This window comes from Pleuronectes platessa, chromosome 15 (assembly GCF_947347685.1).
Source record: "Pleuronectes platessa chromosome 15, fPlePla1.1, whole genome shotgun sequence".
Classification (NCBI taxonomy): domain Eukaryota; kingdom Metazoa; phylum Chordata; class Actinopteri; order Pleuronectiformes; family Pleuronectidae; genus Pleuronectes; species Pleuronectes platessa.
The window spans coordinates 18318321-18333521 of NC_070640.1; the positions used below are offsets into that span (position 1 = coordinate 18318321).

At 44.0% G+C, this 15201-nt stretch overlaps 1 protein-coding gene across 1 annotated transcript in view; it reads left to right on the forward strand.

The window, feature by feature from the left end:
- Nucleotides 1–326: 326 nt before the first annotated feature.
- The window catches only part of abr (ABR activator of RhoGEF and GTPase), a 139091-nt gene continuing 124216 nt past the window's right edge, over nucleotides 327–15201 (forward strand). The window contains exon 1 of the mRNA XM_053440916.1: nucleotides 327–1375. Coding sequence (XP_053296891.1) covers nucleotides 613–1375 — 763 coding nt within the window. The 5' untranslated portion in view covers nucleotides 327–612. The remainder of the gene's footprint in view (nucleotides 1376–15201) is intronic.

Sequence of the window (15201 nt, forward strand, 5' to 3'; positions counted from 1 at the left end):
GTTAAGGTTTATAACCAAGTCGTATTTCCTAGTTATTTGCATAATAAGTAGGCAGTGTAATTGTGGGAACTGTTGGGTTTGTAAAGAGTTTATTATTATCATTATTAGTAGTAGTATTATTATAAAGGCTGAGCTTGTATCGGAAGCTATTCAGACACTGATCTGTTTCCTGCCTGAGCTCTGCTGCAATAAACAGTTTGGTGTTTCAAATTCATGACAAGTTTATTCAAATAGATTTTTTTGCAAATGTGACAGCTCCTTCAGCAATTTGTTTTTTTCCCGGCCAAACTCAAACGCACCTGCTTTAAGGTGTGTGTCGCACTTGTCCGAGCTGCACCCAAAGGCAGCATGTGTCGACACAGGAAGTCTGGAAACTTTTCAAAGTAGTTTTACGTGCATCACACGCACGTCTCACCGCGCACAAGCACACGCCAGCTGACAGCTTGAGTGGGAGGAAAAAGATGGCCACATAGAGTTAGTATCTTCAGCCTGTTTCCCCTGGACACAGATACAGAGTCGCGGAGGTAAGACGTGGAACATCCAGCTTCCTCCTCCAGAACCGTCTCCTCAGCGCACCGCGGCTGACTCCCAGCCCGCCGTCAACACCCAGACATGTGGGAACAGGAGGAATTCGCCAAACACTGGAAGAATGAATTCCCCGACGGAGAAGTGCCTCGCATGGACCTGAAGTCTGTGGAGGACATCGAGTCGGAGCTGGAGGCGTGTAAGTCCAACCTGAAGCGGCTGCAGAAGGCTCTGGCCGAGGAGAAATTCAAGGTGATCTACCTGCAGACCACCGTGTCCCAGCAGAGGAGAGCCGAGGTGCAGAAGTACCAGGGCAAAGATGAAAACTCCAACTCGTTTGTCCTCCACAGCCCGGGGGATGTCAGGAAGCCGCTGCGGCGGGACGACGAGGGCGACGGGGGCGTGAAGCTCCAGGCTGCAGGTAACACCGCGGGGATCTACGGACCCTTCGGCCACGAGCGGAGCAGGTTCATTGGCAAGAAGGGCAAGCCCGTCCCCATCCCGGTCCCGCCGCAGAGAGCCAGCAAGGGCCCCGCGGCCCCTGGGCCCCCGCCGAATGACAACGAGGAGAGCAGCGACAAGGAGTTCGAGGACGCGGAGCTGAATGATAATTTCGTGAGGAATAACTTGTTGGCACCTAAGAGCGGTCACAGGGACGGCCAGGGCTCCCACCGGGACCCCCGACGGCTAGTCCGCCTCAGCAGGGACCTCGACTCCGGCGACGAAGGCAAGATGTCCCCGTCCCTCCCGCACATTCAGCGCAGAGCCTCCCTGGGCTCCGGATGCAGCACCCCGGACAGGAGGAGCGACGGATACCTCAGCTCAGACCATGACGACTCCTCTTCTGGAGGTAATGTCAACACCATTCATTTTTCACACTAAAAGGTTAAGTCAGGTTCTGTGATACACAGTGGGGGATATAGGAGATCCTCTAAATCAAGGGCCATAAAGGGGCCACGATTGACATAGAGGGGCCAATGACATTTCAAACATCCATGTACTGTTTCTGATTAGGTAAATACACATTTACGTCATTCTGTTGCGTTTACTGTTGGCTCTATAGCTTTCAGCCAAACTTGAATAGCTTTAGAAAATTGTTCCATGTTCAATCACATTGTCTTCTTCAATTTTTTTTTTTTTACAAATTGTCATGTATTGTTAGAAAGTGACTAGTTTATTACAAAAATAGTACTGACAGGACTTCAATGGCCTATCAGATTTGGGCACTGCCCCACTACTGGATCCAACCCTGCTAATTCAGTTTATGAATTGGGGAACTTACAAACTTACATTATCCATCACACGTGGACATTTATTCCAGATCCACTGAATATGTAGCCTGACGTTGTCATACTCACCCGACCTCAAATGTTGTGGGCGGGGCTAAGTTCGACTGGCATCCAGGCTACTGAATATGTCATGTTTTCACAGAATGTTTTTTATCAGCCAATCCAAGCATTTCGTTGGCCTCAGATTTCCCCAGTATAAACAGACAAACAAGATTTGAGCTCAGCCTCATTCACTCTCCTTAAATGTAGTTGTCGCTTGCAAAAGACCAACCAGTAGACATCATCAAATCAAAAAGAGATGCTGCCTAAAGTCTGGCTCAGGACCAGACCAACAAGAAAATGAGTGCTGTCGTGTTGGAGTATAATCAGACTTGACTTAAGGGATCTAACACCTCTTACCACAAAGTTTGCAGAAGCCATGCCAGTTTCAAGGTGAGGCAAAGCAGGAAAGTAAACGACTAAAGTGAGATGAGAGGCAGTGGTTTCACATTGCATTTGTTTTAACATCAGATGGATTAGCAACTTCCTCAGACTGGATCCAGGTCATTACGTCTATGGGCTTTTGGTTTAATGTGGAAAACACAACTTATGCCATTGCATTGGAGTGTATTTTCATTTTCATTGCGTGAAGTGGTCGACAGTCATGTATCCGTGGTCCTGCTCTATGGGGACAAGGGGTTTGATGCCTGAGTCCAGAGTGTGGATGAAGATTAGCAACACACATGAAGAAGTCTATAAACTAGATTTCCCCAGCCTTTCCCAGATCTGCGCCGCCATACAATCCTGTCTCTGAGGTCTGCAGGCAGTTCCTCTGACCCGGTTTTTGCTCTCATATTCATAGTCTGTTCAGTTGAGCGAACAGCTGATGTGTGTCTTTCCAGATAATTTCCACTGAGTTGAAGTTATGACAGGTGGAATCCAATCACAATGTCAAGGTGTAGAAGCATCTCCAAGATTAGGTCAATTATACGGGTCATAGCATAAGGTCAGAACTATTACATTTTTTGTTAAATATTAGTTTATTGTTTTGCTCATTATTGAGTACTGAATGCAGTTTTGTGAGGGGAAACATGTCTGACACAGGTGAAATGTTAATAAAAGTTCAGTTCAACTTTACATGTAAAAAGCTCACTAATAAGATACAAGGTGCCGTAAATAATAGTCAACATTGTAGGAAATGGTTAGATGGGAACTGTTCTGTATTTCTTAAGAGCTTAACTGGTTTAAGCAACCACTCAAAGTGCCTCCCATTACAAACAGATTCATACAGTGCATATTTAGAACTCCTCACTGGTTCAGCATCTTGCCCACAGATAGAATATGTTTGCAGGAGCCAGGAGTTAAACAACTGACTGATTGGATGACTCACTCGTCCATGTCTTGTTTTGTGGTTCATTTTTGACTGAGAAGGAGTAAGACTCCAGTGACTGTGCCTGGTCAAGAAGTAGTCTGGCCCACTTCCCCCAGTTTTTAAACTAAGCTAAGCTAACCTTCTCCTAGCTCTAGCTTTGTATTTACCAGAATGTTGACGTATCGTTGGTCCCAGTTGTGGGATCATCGTGAGTAGTCTTAACAATATGGAGTCAAAGTAAAGGCCTGCTCTCCACTGATTTGCAGCAGTGTGTGGTTTTTGTGTCTTTATGGTGTTCATGTGGAAGCAAATGCAGTAAGCACAGTCACTTCCTCAAAGAAGTGGGGCGGCATTTACAGAGACTGTCCTCAGTCATGAGTCAGGAATGAATGTCAAATTTGAACGTTTAAATAGATAGAGGAAGAATTTTTTTTGTCACATCCTCGTGCCCCTGTCTGTCCCGTCCATCAACACAGTGTCTTTTTACTGTGATTAGAACTGATTGTTAGCTCAAGAGTTATCACAATACCAACATCATAGACTTCGATCGATATTAGTATAAAAAAACGATACTCGAACACCTGATTAAAAAGGAAATAGATCTTGTTATGTTGAGCACTATTGTTCATGTAATACTCTTCTTGGAGGAAAACAATTTTTTTGATTGATTAACTAATACAGGGAATGGATGTACAAAAAAATACATGGCCAGACCACTTTACGGATCAAGGGATTTTTTTCTCAAGTGGCCTTGGGTTAGAAATCTGATTGCAGATCTGCTTGTAAACCGAGAGGTTTGGAAAACGATGACATCGACACTAACAACCACTTCTTGATTTGGTCTTTTCTGTCATGATGTAGCCTTTGCTGATTCAGCAGGTTCATATTACTTGACCCCTTTCTGAAGAAAACAACTGACATTAGCCTCGACTATCAGTGTAGAATGCCACATGGTTAATGGAAAAACACCATTTTCAAATGAAAACTTATTAGTGTGTATGTAGCCTTAAAGTCTGAAGGTTTTAATTTTAAAACCAAGAAGTATCCTATCAATCTGAAACCAGTGCAGTGACACTTGAGTGTTTTTCTTCATGGAAATGTGTGGAAAATGAAACACCTTTGTTGAAATGCTGAACTTTATCACAGAGATACAGACATGTTGGTATCTAAATGAATGTCGGTCTTCCTCTTCCTGTATAACTCTGTTGGTCAGTAACGATAAACACTAACGGTAAGTCTCTCAGTCTGTTCCCTCTTTAATGTCCAACAGGATATTGATGTTTCGCTCTGACAGCTGAGAGAATCAGTGGAAAGTCTTGTTCCTAGATCATAACAATGGAGGGTGTGTGGAACTGTGGGAAGACCTACAGGACTTTTTTAGGGGGGCTGCCTTCTGTCTGCACACTCACACACCAGCAGTGTCCTCATGCCAGGGGTCTTGCTCATGTTGGTGGCTTTGTGTAACGCGCGTTTTCTGGGAAGGGGGTCATCCATCGGGTCATGTGAGTGTGACTCCATAGGTCTCAGACAGTATAGTCCCTGATTCACCTCTGATTCACTACAAAGAGTTGGAGGGCTAATCCAACATCCTTCACTCATCCATTGCGCATCGCAAGACCATTGCAATAAGCCTTGCGTTGTTTAATTAATGATTTTGTTGTCGTTAAAACCTCATAGAGCAAGTCTGAAAAGCATCAATCACAATACCAATCATTTTCCCTGGTGTTACTTTTGTTTTAGATTAGGTGCATCAGTCATGCTAACATGCAGCATACTGCAATCAGGAATGAGGACTGGACCAGTTTTCAGTTATCCTAGTTATTTAAAACATTTCAATGGATAACAATTATTTTTTTTTACTTCAGCTGTTTTATTAAACCTGATTGTCTCATGATTTAACTGAAAATTAAGTTTTTGTGGGCAACATATGATCATTTACCTTAACTGAATTGGGTCAGTCAGTTTAAAGCTGTAAGTCCTTACGTGTTTTTTTTTACAACAGGATGTCCCAGCTGAGACTGATTCATGTTCCTCTTACCTCTAACACAATGATTTGTTTAACACCTTGTTTAGCACGCACTTCAGCCCAGAAGGTTGTGTTTTCAATCCCTGTTGTTTGTTTGTCTGCTAGTTAGTCGGATTATGCCAAAACTACTATACAAAACCCAATAGAAGGATATGGTATGGGTCAGAGAAGATCCAGGAATTAGTTTTCCCTCTCTTTAACATTGTTTGATGGGGTGTGACATTTTCCCTGATTTCCCAAGGAATGATTCATGGATCTTGATGCAAGGGAACTGATTTCTCTGAGTGTGTGAAATTTGTTGCAGGGGACTTTTGGGCCTTGGGTCAGGTATGCACTCTACTGAGCTCCATTTGAGTCGAAAGTCTGCAAAACTGACACAGAAGCAGCTTTGTTGAAAACCTTGTGCGCAGCATGTTAAGATGAGTATATCCACATAAAGAGATATTTTGTGTTAACAAGCATTCTGTTGCTGGACAGTGGAGGTATCATTATGGTATTACGGAGAGAAGGTCCTGTCAAAACATACAATTAGTGGACAGCATGTTTACACAGCATGTGCATTAGTGGCATTTTAATCGCCATGTTAAAATCAAAGGGTACATGAACAGATCATTTTTTCTGGATTTCAAGGTGACATATCACATCTCACATGACAGTTGCAACACTGACACGAAAAGTTGCTGCATTCATTATTTCCCCCTCGCAAAAGATTGAGACCACAACTCATTTCCTGCTGCTCACAGGATTTATCTCATAAGATCAGGAAATACCCCCCACCCCAAATTGAAACTGTTTTAGCAGACAGGCTTGGCTACACATGATGTGTCATACTGCTAATGTTTTCATGCCTTTAGACATAATGAAAAGGAACATGATAATTTGGAAGGAGGATATTGAAACGTTGGGGTAGATAACGCGTCATGTGAACTAAACGGTTCTGTCAACAGGTGCTCAGGAAAAAATACTGGCATAGAAACCAGTTTTTGCCACTCTGCTAGTCAATAGTTGTAAAGCATGACCCACATATCTTACCCTTTCTCTGGGTTGGCTCGTCTTCCTCAGACATGCAGGGCTTGTCCAGGCCTGTGCTGAATAGCATGTGGAGCAGGGAAACTATGAGCCTGTCATGTGTAAATGCTGTCATTTCAACGCTCAGCGGCTTGTTTTTGCTTTTATACTGAATGTGAATGATAGTGTTTTGGCTGTGAGGCCTCAGAACATACGCTGTGGGTATGTATTATTACTGGACAGCTCAGTCACTACACTGACTATACTGTGATGGGCAGGCTTTACTCTGTGGCAGACAGTCCTCTTGAGTACGTCGGCAAAAACAAATCAGGCAAAGTCTCTTCCAGAACTCTTCTCTTTTGTTTCCACATGGTCGTCTGTGTTCGGTCAGCTTGTTGGCCCCCTTATGGTCACACAGAAACATAAAGGGAAACAACAGCCTCTATCATAATTTTCAGAGAATACTAATTTACTGCCAAAATAAATGAATTGATCAGTTTAAATGAACATAAGTATGTTGTCACATCATAGTATAAACTGCCATTTTGAACTCAACACAACTTAACAGCTGTTTTATGGTATTTGGTTGTGTTATTGTTTTAGTCGTTTTTTTGGCACATGTGTGTATCATGTTTTTTGGTCTGTTTTTGCTCTTAACCATCAAGTTGTATTAAAGTTTTTAAAGAGCCAGAAAGGGTCAAAGCTGTAGTGGACAGGTGTAATATTGTGTGAAAGTCAAACTATTAATTGAATAATCAGTTAGGTGATCAACGGGGAATTTTTCGCCAATTCTGCCAGTTTTTAAAGAAAATCCTAAGTATTTTTCTTACAATTATTTCTAACATGTATGATATTATTATATTGGATATCAGTATGTCGTAGACTGGAGTTTGGGGGTAAAAACCATTGATGATCACCTGCTGCCTGTGTGTCTTAGTGATGGGTATTTTTGACTTTTCATATGGCTCAATAATTAAATCCCCTACAATGAGTTATTAATTGGTTTTAATATTGCTGCCTCTTTATGAACTACAACAGCAAATGAGACAATCCCAGATCATTTTTCTTTCTATAAACTATTTTCAATGTCTGTCGCCGGGAGTGATTCCCTAAGTCAGGGCAACTATTTATTACACCGGAAACGCCTCTAGGCGGAGGGAGCTGAAACAGAGGGGGGGGGGGGGGGGGGGGGGCTACACGCTAAGTTAAATGCTAACCTGTACAGACCAGCACTCCCAATTCTGTTTCTTGCCAGCTCCATGTCTTTTACACACAAGATGGATGAGATTCAGAATTACGATACATTACCTCATCGCTCTGCTTCCTGCAAACAGTGTGTAATGGTGTTGTTTGATATTCCAGCCAACTCTATGACATGCATACAGATCCAATATTGTTAGGAGATTGTCTTTATTGACAAATGGGTTCAAAGTATCTTCATTGTTTTAAGAATATGATGAGTATTTCGATCTTTGACCCCCCTCTGCTCCGTGCGCACAGGAATCGCTCTCAGTCTGCATTTGGAGCTGAGCGATACAGTGTTTGCAGTCCTTGTTATGTTAATATCGTCACAGTAAAAACACTTAAAGAGGGCTGCGTTTTTTTTCTTGGTATGTTTCCTGAACTCACTACATGTATCCTTTTGTCACTACTTCAAAATTGAATGCAGGTGCTGTGTGAACCAAAATTGACATAATGAAAAGTTCCTTTTGAGGATCTTTAATCGAAAATAAAGAAGATGAATTGATAATTAAATATTAATTATGAACTATTACTGTATTTGTCTTGTATTCGACATTGTGATAGATAACCTTGGATCATAATTCTGTAGCAGTTTTACTCTAATTTATTGGCCCTTTTCACTGTGATTATGCATCCATCCAGTGATTCTATTTCATATTCTCACACGAATAATGTGTCGTCATTCTGAGCTAGAAAAAAAAAAAAATATATATATATAATAATGTTTGAGGTTTTAGAAATAACCTCCTTCTTCGTTCTTTAAATCTAAAATCTCTTCAAAGGGAAGGAAGCCAAAGGACTGGTGGCTTTAAATCTTCAAAACTAAAATAGCATTAGTGGTGTTACTTGTCCCCACGTTACCTTGGTGATGGAAGTGTCGTCATGGTTGTTCAAGGAGTCGGGCAGGGTGTGATGAGGAGATGTGGGTTCTGAAGCATCACTGCCTGTTTATCATGCAGGAGCTGGTTAATTTTGTTGTGCGGAGGCTGTGACCTTAGTTGCACATCAGATGTGTGAAATGCAAGGCTAGGACTTAAAGACAAAAATAGAAAGATGAGCAAATGTGTGAATAAGAAAAGTGCCTGATGCTAAATGTGTCTGAACATCTACATGATGCAGTATGTGCATCAAATCCTCGACTGTTCAGCTTTGTTTCTTACGGTGTCATTTATGGCTACATCTAATCATAGGAAGCCAGGAAGTCACTGAATATAACAGAGAAATAACTAAATGCATATTGTAAATAAAGCAGTTTCCTTACTGTAGTGCAGTTAAATCTGGTCCTGAAAACAATATGAGCTCAAGGCTATAAGAGGGCAGCTTAGTTAACTGTTCCTGATTTCCCACCATCTTATAGGCTATATCCACACCACTATATTGTTGGTGTGGATACTACTTTAGTTTTATAGACGGTGTTGCGGGTGGAAATCAAAGGAGAGGAGTCGTCGTTCTCAAGTTGAAGTTAAGCAAGTTTATTCAGAGGTCACAGGTCAGGAAAACGCGGTGTCCAGCAATTGAACATGCATGGGTCTCTAGTTCTACGCAGGAGGCTGCACAGGAAGAAAGACGCTTAAACAGAGTGCGCACATAGATTATATCCTCTTGGAATATCGCATGATGACGATGTCGTACGTGCACACCAGAGGTGATAATGTTGCTGTATCAGTGCAGCTGCGTTAGTGTGCTGTCTGGGGGAGAGATTGTGGCCCAAGGTCTACTCACTGTCTCTGTGCGAACTGAATCAGGGAGCTGGGATGTGTGATATAAAGTGTTGACTATGAGTATGGTTTAAGGAATATATGTGGTGTATCAATATGAGTATGTATTATGTGTTTGGTGTATGTCAATAAATCCCCCTTTCCACACCTGATAGGTGTGGACATCACAGGGAAGGCAAAGGGCAGGAAAAAAAAAAAGGAATTATACAAAAAAAAAAAAAAAAAAAATGAAACGTCAACCTATAGCTGTGATATAAGAATCACAGCCACTAAAACCAAAAATGATTAAACTAACAATTGTATTTATAAAATTGTCAAAACCTAGCTGTGATTAAAAGAATCACAGCAATCAATCAAAAATTCAAAACTGACAATTGTAGATATAGAATTGTCTAAACATAGCTGTGATTAAAAGAATCACAGCAATCAATCAAAAATTCAAAACTGACAATTATAGATAAATAATTGTCTAAACATAGCTGTGATTAAAAGGAATCACAGCAATCATATCTTATTTATTAAAACACATGCATGATACTGTGGATTTAGAGAGAAAATGTAACACAAAACGCAAAATCAACCTCTGACACTGTGGACTCTGTTAAATGCTCAAAAATGAATAGGAAAATAGAAAACATAAGGAAAAATAAAACTCCGGTGTCGGTTCGCAGGTCCCGCCGAGAGGATCTTTATCAGTGTGTGAGAGGGGGTGTGGTGTAGCTCTGAGAGGTTGCTAGCACTTCAGGCTGTATCAGTATTGTGTCTCCCAAGTTCTGTGTGCTTGCTTGGGGAACTGGAGCGCTTAATGCCAAAACATAGCTGTGATTAAAAGAATCACAGCCAGCAAAACAAAATTAATAAAAGTCAATAAAACAGCTTTTCAACAACCAAAGAGAAGAGCTTGATTTCCCTTCTCATCAAACCTGAGCATTGCAGAACAGATCAGCTGTTATTGAACTTTCACTGGGCTCATTTCATCGGAGCAGCAACTTCACCAGACTAAAAACAAAAAACATTGTTATCTCATTCTCACAAGGCCACAGTCGCGGATGAAACTTTTGTATGGGTGTAAGTGGCTTAAATATAATACAAACGGAGAAAGAGAAGGAAAAACTTTGCACATAAACTGTACTTAGAGATGGGCTTTAAAAGGACACCTTAATGTGATGTAGTGAATCACTCATCCTTGAATTTATATTACGAATCCTATTAGTAACTTGTGGAGTATTAAAATGGTCTTTACTATTAGCCCTGCTGTGTCAGGTTAAAATAAAATAAGATATTAAATGATCTGATTTTATGTAGAAATTTGGAGGCCTAAACCGTTTCTCCTTTCCTCTAATGGATTGGATATATTTGAAAAATCTGAAACAGCAAATTGCTACCAAACAGTGTAATTTTAACAATTTCTTTGGGAATTCTTTACTTCTGAATGAAGCAAATAAAAACAAACAGACATACAATCATACAACCACGTCTCTTTGTGATGTTTAACGCCAGTGGTAAGCTGTAAGGCTTCTGGCCCTCCCCCTTTTCATCCTGTGCTGTGCACGTCTTAATCTTGGGAGTAATTTTTACGACCAGAAGAAGCACAGGACTCCATGGCAGTCCAGGAGTAACACAGGCACAACTTATACCCTCTCCATTTTTCAAATTAGTTCTTATTTCAGCCAATGGGCGGGAAGTTGAAGGTGCTGGGGTACAATGTGTCAGGTGGTGCCAAGGAGCGCCTGATTTACCTTTGACCTGGGCCGAGTGTGAAGTAATTTCCTTCACCTCGTACGGTCCAGTCCACCTGGGTTCTGGCCACTTTCTTTTGTGAACCTTAACTCTTACCCAGTCACCGACTTTTACCTTTGGTCCTGCAGCTTCCTCCGGATCAGTCGCCAGGGCCCTGGAGACCTGATTGGAGAGAGCTACAGTAACAGCAGTTAAAACCTTCATATAACTTGACATTTCAATGTACATCCAGGGGTGGCACGTGACCTCCATCCCTGGGTGGACCAGGCATAACTCTGCCTGTCAACAGTTCATGTGGCGACAGGTGTGTCTTACCGCCTGGGGACGACCTCATTGTCATCAACACCAATGGCAGGGCTTCAACCCATGTCATTTTAGTGTCTGCACAAACCTTCGCAATTTTGGCTTTCAACGTTTGATTGGCTCTTTCTACAAGGCCTTGTGACTGTGGATGATACACTGAGCCAAACTTGTGGTGAATGCCCAAGGCAGCCTCTACCTCTCTTAGGTGTGTGTTGTTAAAGTGTGTACCATTGTCTAAGCGGATGAACCGTGGAACCCCATAACGGGGGATCAAGTCCTTCTGCAGCCACTTGACCACTGACTTTGCATCCTCCCTTCTGGTGGGGATGGCTTCAATCCATCTAGAAAACCTACATACCATTACCAACATGTATCTCATTCCCTGCACTCTCATGTCTGCACCCATATCTGTATAATCTATACTGATGTCTTGGAAACAGGCTGCAGGAACGGGATATGAACCCATGGGTGTTTGGAAAGGTTTTCTAGGATTGTGGTTCCCACAAATGGAACATTCGTCACAGAATAGATTGGAGATGCTCTCGAGATGTGGATGCCACCATAGGGCTGAAATTCTCTGGAAGGTTCTGAGTTTTCCTTCATGGGTAAGGCCATGTGCTTCTTCTAGCAACATGGCACAAAGTTCTGCCGAGGCAACTATGCGTCCATCATGGGACCTCCAGAGGCCTTCTTTAGACTTCAAGGCGCCCTTTTGTCTCCATGTGGACCATTCATACGGTCCAGCTTTTTCCTGAATTTGGATGAGCGTGTCTTCAGTGAGTTCCGTGAACTGAGCTGGGCTGGGGGATGCCATGACCATCTGAGGCGGCGTGTAACCTCCTGCCTCCTTGGCAGCTTGGTCAGCTGCATTATTTCCAGCACTGATTCTGGTTTGGTTGGTGTCGTGTCCTTTGCACTTCATGACAGCCAGGCGTCTGGGCAACAGAACTGCATTCAGGAGGCGTCTCATTGGAACTTGATGTCTGATCGGTTGATCACCGGTGGTCAGGAAGCCTCGTCTTTTCCATGACGGGCCATCAAGCTGAACGGCACCATGTGCGTATGCAGAGTCAGTGTAGACATTTACAATTTGTCCTTGCCCCAGCTCTAGGGCTCTTGTGAGGGCTGTGACTTCAGCTAACTGAGCTGAAGCTGGCTGAGGAATGATTGCAGCTTCCAAGGTGGTGTGACTTCCATCTGGGTGTTGCTGCACTACAGCATAGGCGGCCACATTGCCATCTTCTCCTTTGTAGCAGCAACTGTCCGTGTACAGCCAGGCATCAGCAATCAGAATGGGGTCTGCAATCAGGTCTGGTCTTGTTTTCCTTGATCGCAAGTTCTCCACACACATGGGGTGTCCCACTGGCAATGTTGGAGGCCATGTTGTTGATGCTTGGAACAAAGGTTATGTGTGACTGAGTGCACTGGACCTGAAGTTTGGTCTTCCGGGCTGCACTGAAGGTGAACTCTTTGCTCTGGAGGAAAGCTGCAACTCCATGCGGGGTGTGAATCTGAGTTGGATGTCCCATGACGACATGGCTGGTTTTGTCAATGGCTTTCGCTACAGCTGCAACGTATCGGGCACACGAACTTTGTCCTGTCTCGACCGTGTCGAGTTTGGAGGAATGGTAAATGAGGACACATCGGTCTGTTGAACGCCTTTGGAATAATACTGCATTCACAACACCACCCATCTCTGAAACATCAAGATGAAATGGCTTGGTGTAGTCTGGTGTGGCCAGAGCAGCAGCCTGGGCCATGGCCTGTTTGAGGTTTGAGAATGCTGTGTCTGCCTCTATGTTCCATACTAGTGGGGCTGTGAGGTTTCTGTTTCCTGCTTCCCTCAGCAAATCCCTGAGAGGGGCAGTGAGTCCCGTGTAGTCTGGTATGTGAGTCCTGCTGTATCCTGTGAGTCCAAGGAAGGACAACATTTGAGAAACAATCATTGGCTTAGGATGGTGCAGTATAGTCTGTCTGTGGGCAGTGGACACTCCAAGTCCTTCTTTTGAGATCTGTCTTCCCAGAAACGTCACTTCTCGTCTTGTGCACTGCACTTTCTCCTTCTTTACCTTGTAGCCTTTCTCGGCCAGCAGGGTGAGAAGAGCATGGGTGGCATCTAGACAGATTGTGGCCGATGTGGCGGCCAACAGCAAGTCATCTACATACTGGATCAGCACTACTCCTTCTGGGAGCTCAAGCTGTTGCAGGTGATTTTTCAGCGCCTTGTTGAAAAGGCCAGGGGAACATCTGTAGCCTTGTGGCAGGCAGCTGTAAGTGTACTGTTGGTTGTTGTACGTGAATGCGAAGAACTGTTGGCAGGTCGGGTGTACTGGAATGCTGAAGAAGGCATTTGCCAGATCTATTACTGTGAAGTAGGTGAGACTTGGGTCCAGGTTGTTGAGCGAGACATGTGGGTCGGGAACTGGGTGCACATCTGGTATCGTTATCTGATTGATTGGTCTGAAGTCTTGCACCATCCTCCAGCCTTTCCCTCCAGCTTTAGGTACTGGCAAGATGGGGGTGTTGTAGGGAGAAGAGGTGGGGTAGATCACTCCAGTTTCCAGGAGCCCTTGGATTGTGGAGGCGATTCCTTCCAATTGGTCAGGTTTGAGTCTGTATTGGGGTCTGTACAGCGGTGGGTCATGGGGGTTACAGAGTCTGACCATGATGGGCTCGGTGTGGAGTCTTCCCACATCATAAGCAGAAGTGGTCCAAATCCTGGTGGGGACAGTGCTGAGCATCCGAGTTGTGTCTGGGTGATCGGTGCAGGACAAACCGTGATGTCTTGGTATGGGCAGGTGTTCTGGGAGTGTGGTTTCCATGGTGGCAGGGATGTTGAACTTCCACATGTCTTCAGTGGCGGCCTTGAGAACTTCTGGGTCTGTAGTGGCAATCCAGGTCAAACCTTTTGCTCTCTTCATCATGGGGCCTAGACTGCGAGCTTCATAGCCAAATCCCACAGTTAGTGTTACATGTGGAGCAGATTCTGTGAGCTGGTACCATTCTTCAGCAAAGTCATCCAGTTTAACCTCTGCAGCGACTCCTTCCTTGCCACACACTATACTTGAACATGTGATCTTGGGTTGTAGATGAGCCATGTTTTCGTCCCAGTCTTCCTCATATTGTTCATCAGGGTTCGAGGTGACATTAAGAGTGCAGTGTATGTGTGAGAGGGGAGTTTTGTATGGGTGTAAGGCATAGATTTTAGGTTTGTATGTATTGAACAGGAACTGGATGCGTGGTGTTGAGGGGCCAGTGGGCATCAATCTGAGCCAAAACACTTCTTGATCCTGCGGTTGGGGTGTTTCTCCAGTGAATAGGATACGAATTGGATGCTGTCTTGTGGTTTCTGGGACTTCAGAGGAGATTTGGACCCCCTTTTCATCGAGATAAATCTTCAACTTGAGTTTGCACATCAAGTCACGTCCTAATAAGTTGGCTGGGCATGTTGGGGCAGAGAGGAATGCATGAGAAACTGTGTGGCTTCCCAGCGTCACACGGAGGGGTTGGGTGAAGGACTGTCTAATTGGGGACCCCGTAACTCCCACCACCATAGTGGAGTTTTCTGAAAGTGGCTGTGTGGTTCGCAGACAGGAGTATGTTGCTCCAGTGTCTGCCAGTATGAGATGAGGGACACCATCGATGTCACATGACACAAGTGGTTCGGTGTTGAGTCCAAAGTGTCGCATCAGTCCCCCTTCTGGTGGCGGGCATCCTCATTCGTTCCTCCACTCCCTCAGGGGGGTCTGGGTGGCTGGGTCCACATCATATGGGACTGGGTAAGGCATGTTGGCTTGTCTCTGAGGGGGTGGTTGGTAAGGTGGTTCTCTGGGTTGGTCACAGCCTTGACCACGTGGGGGCCCCATTTGCTGGGGTCCCTGCCTGCAGTATTTGGCAAAATGCCCTGGTTGTCCACAGTTATAGCAGAGAAACGAGGTGTTTCCTGTGCCACGTCCTCTGCCTCTTGGTGCCCAACCTCCTCTTCCTCCTTGGGGTTGG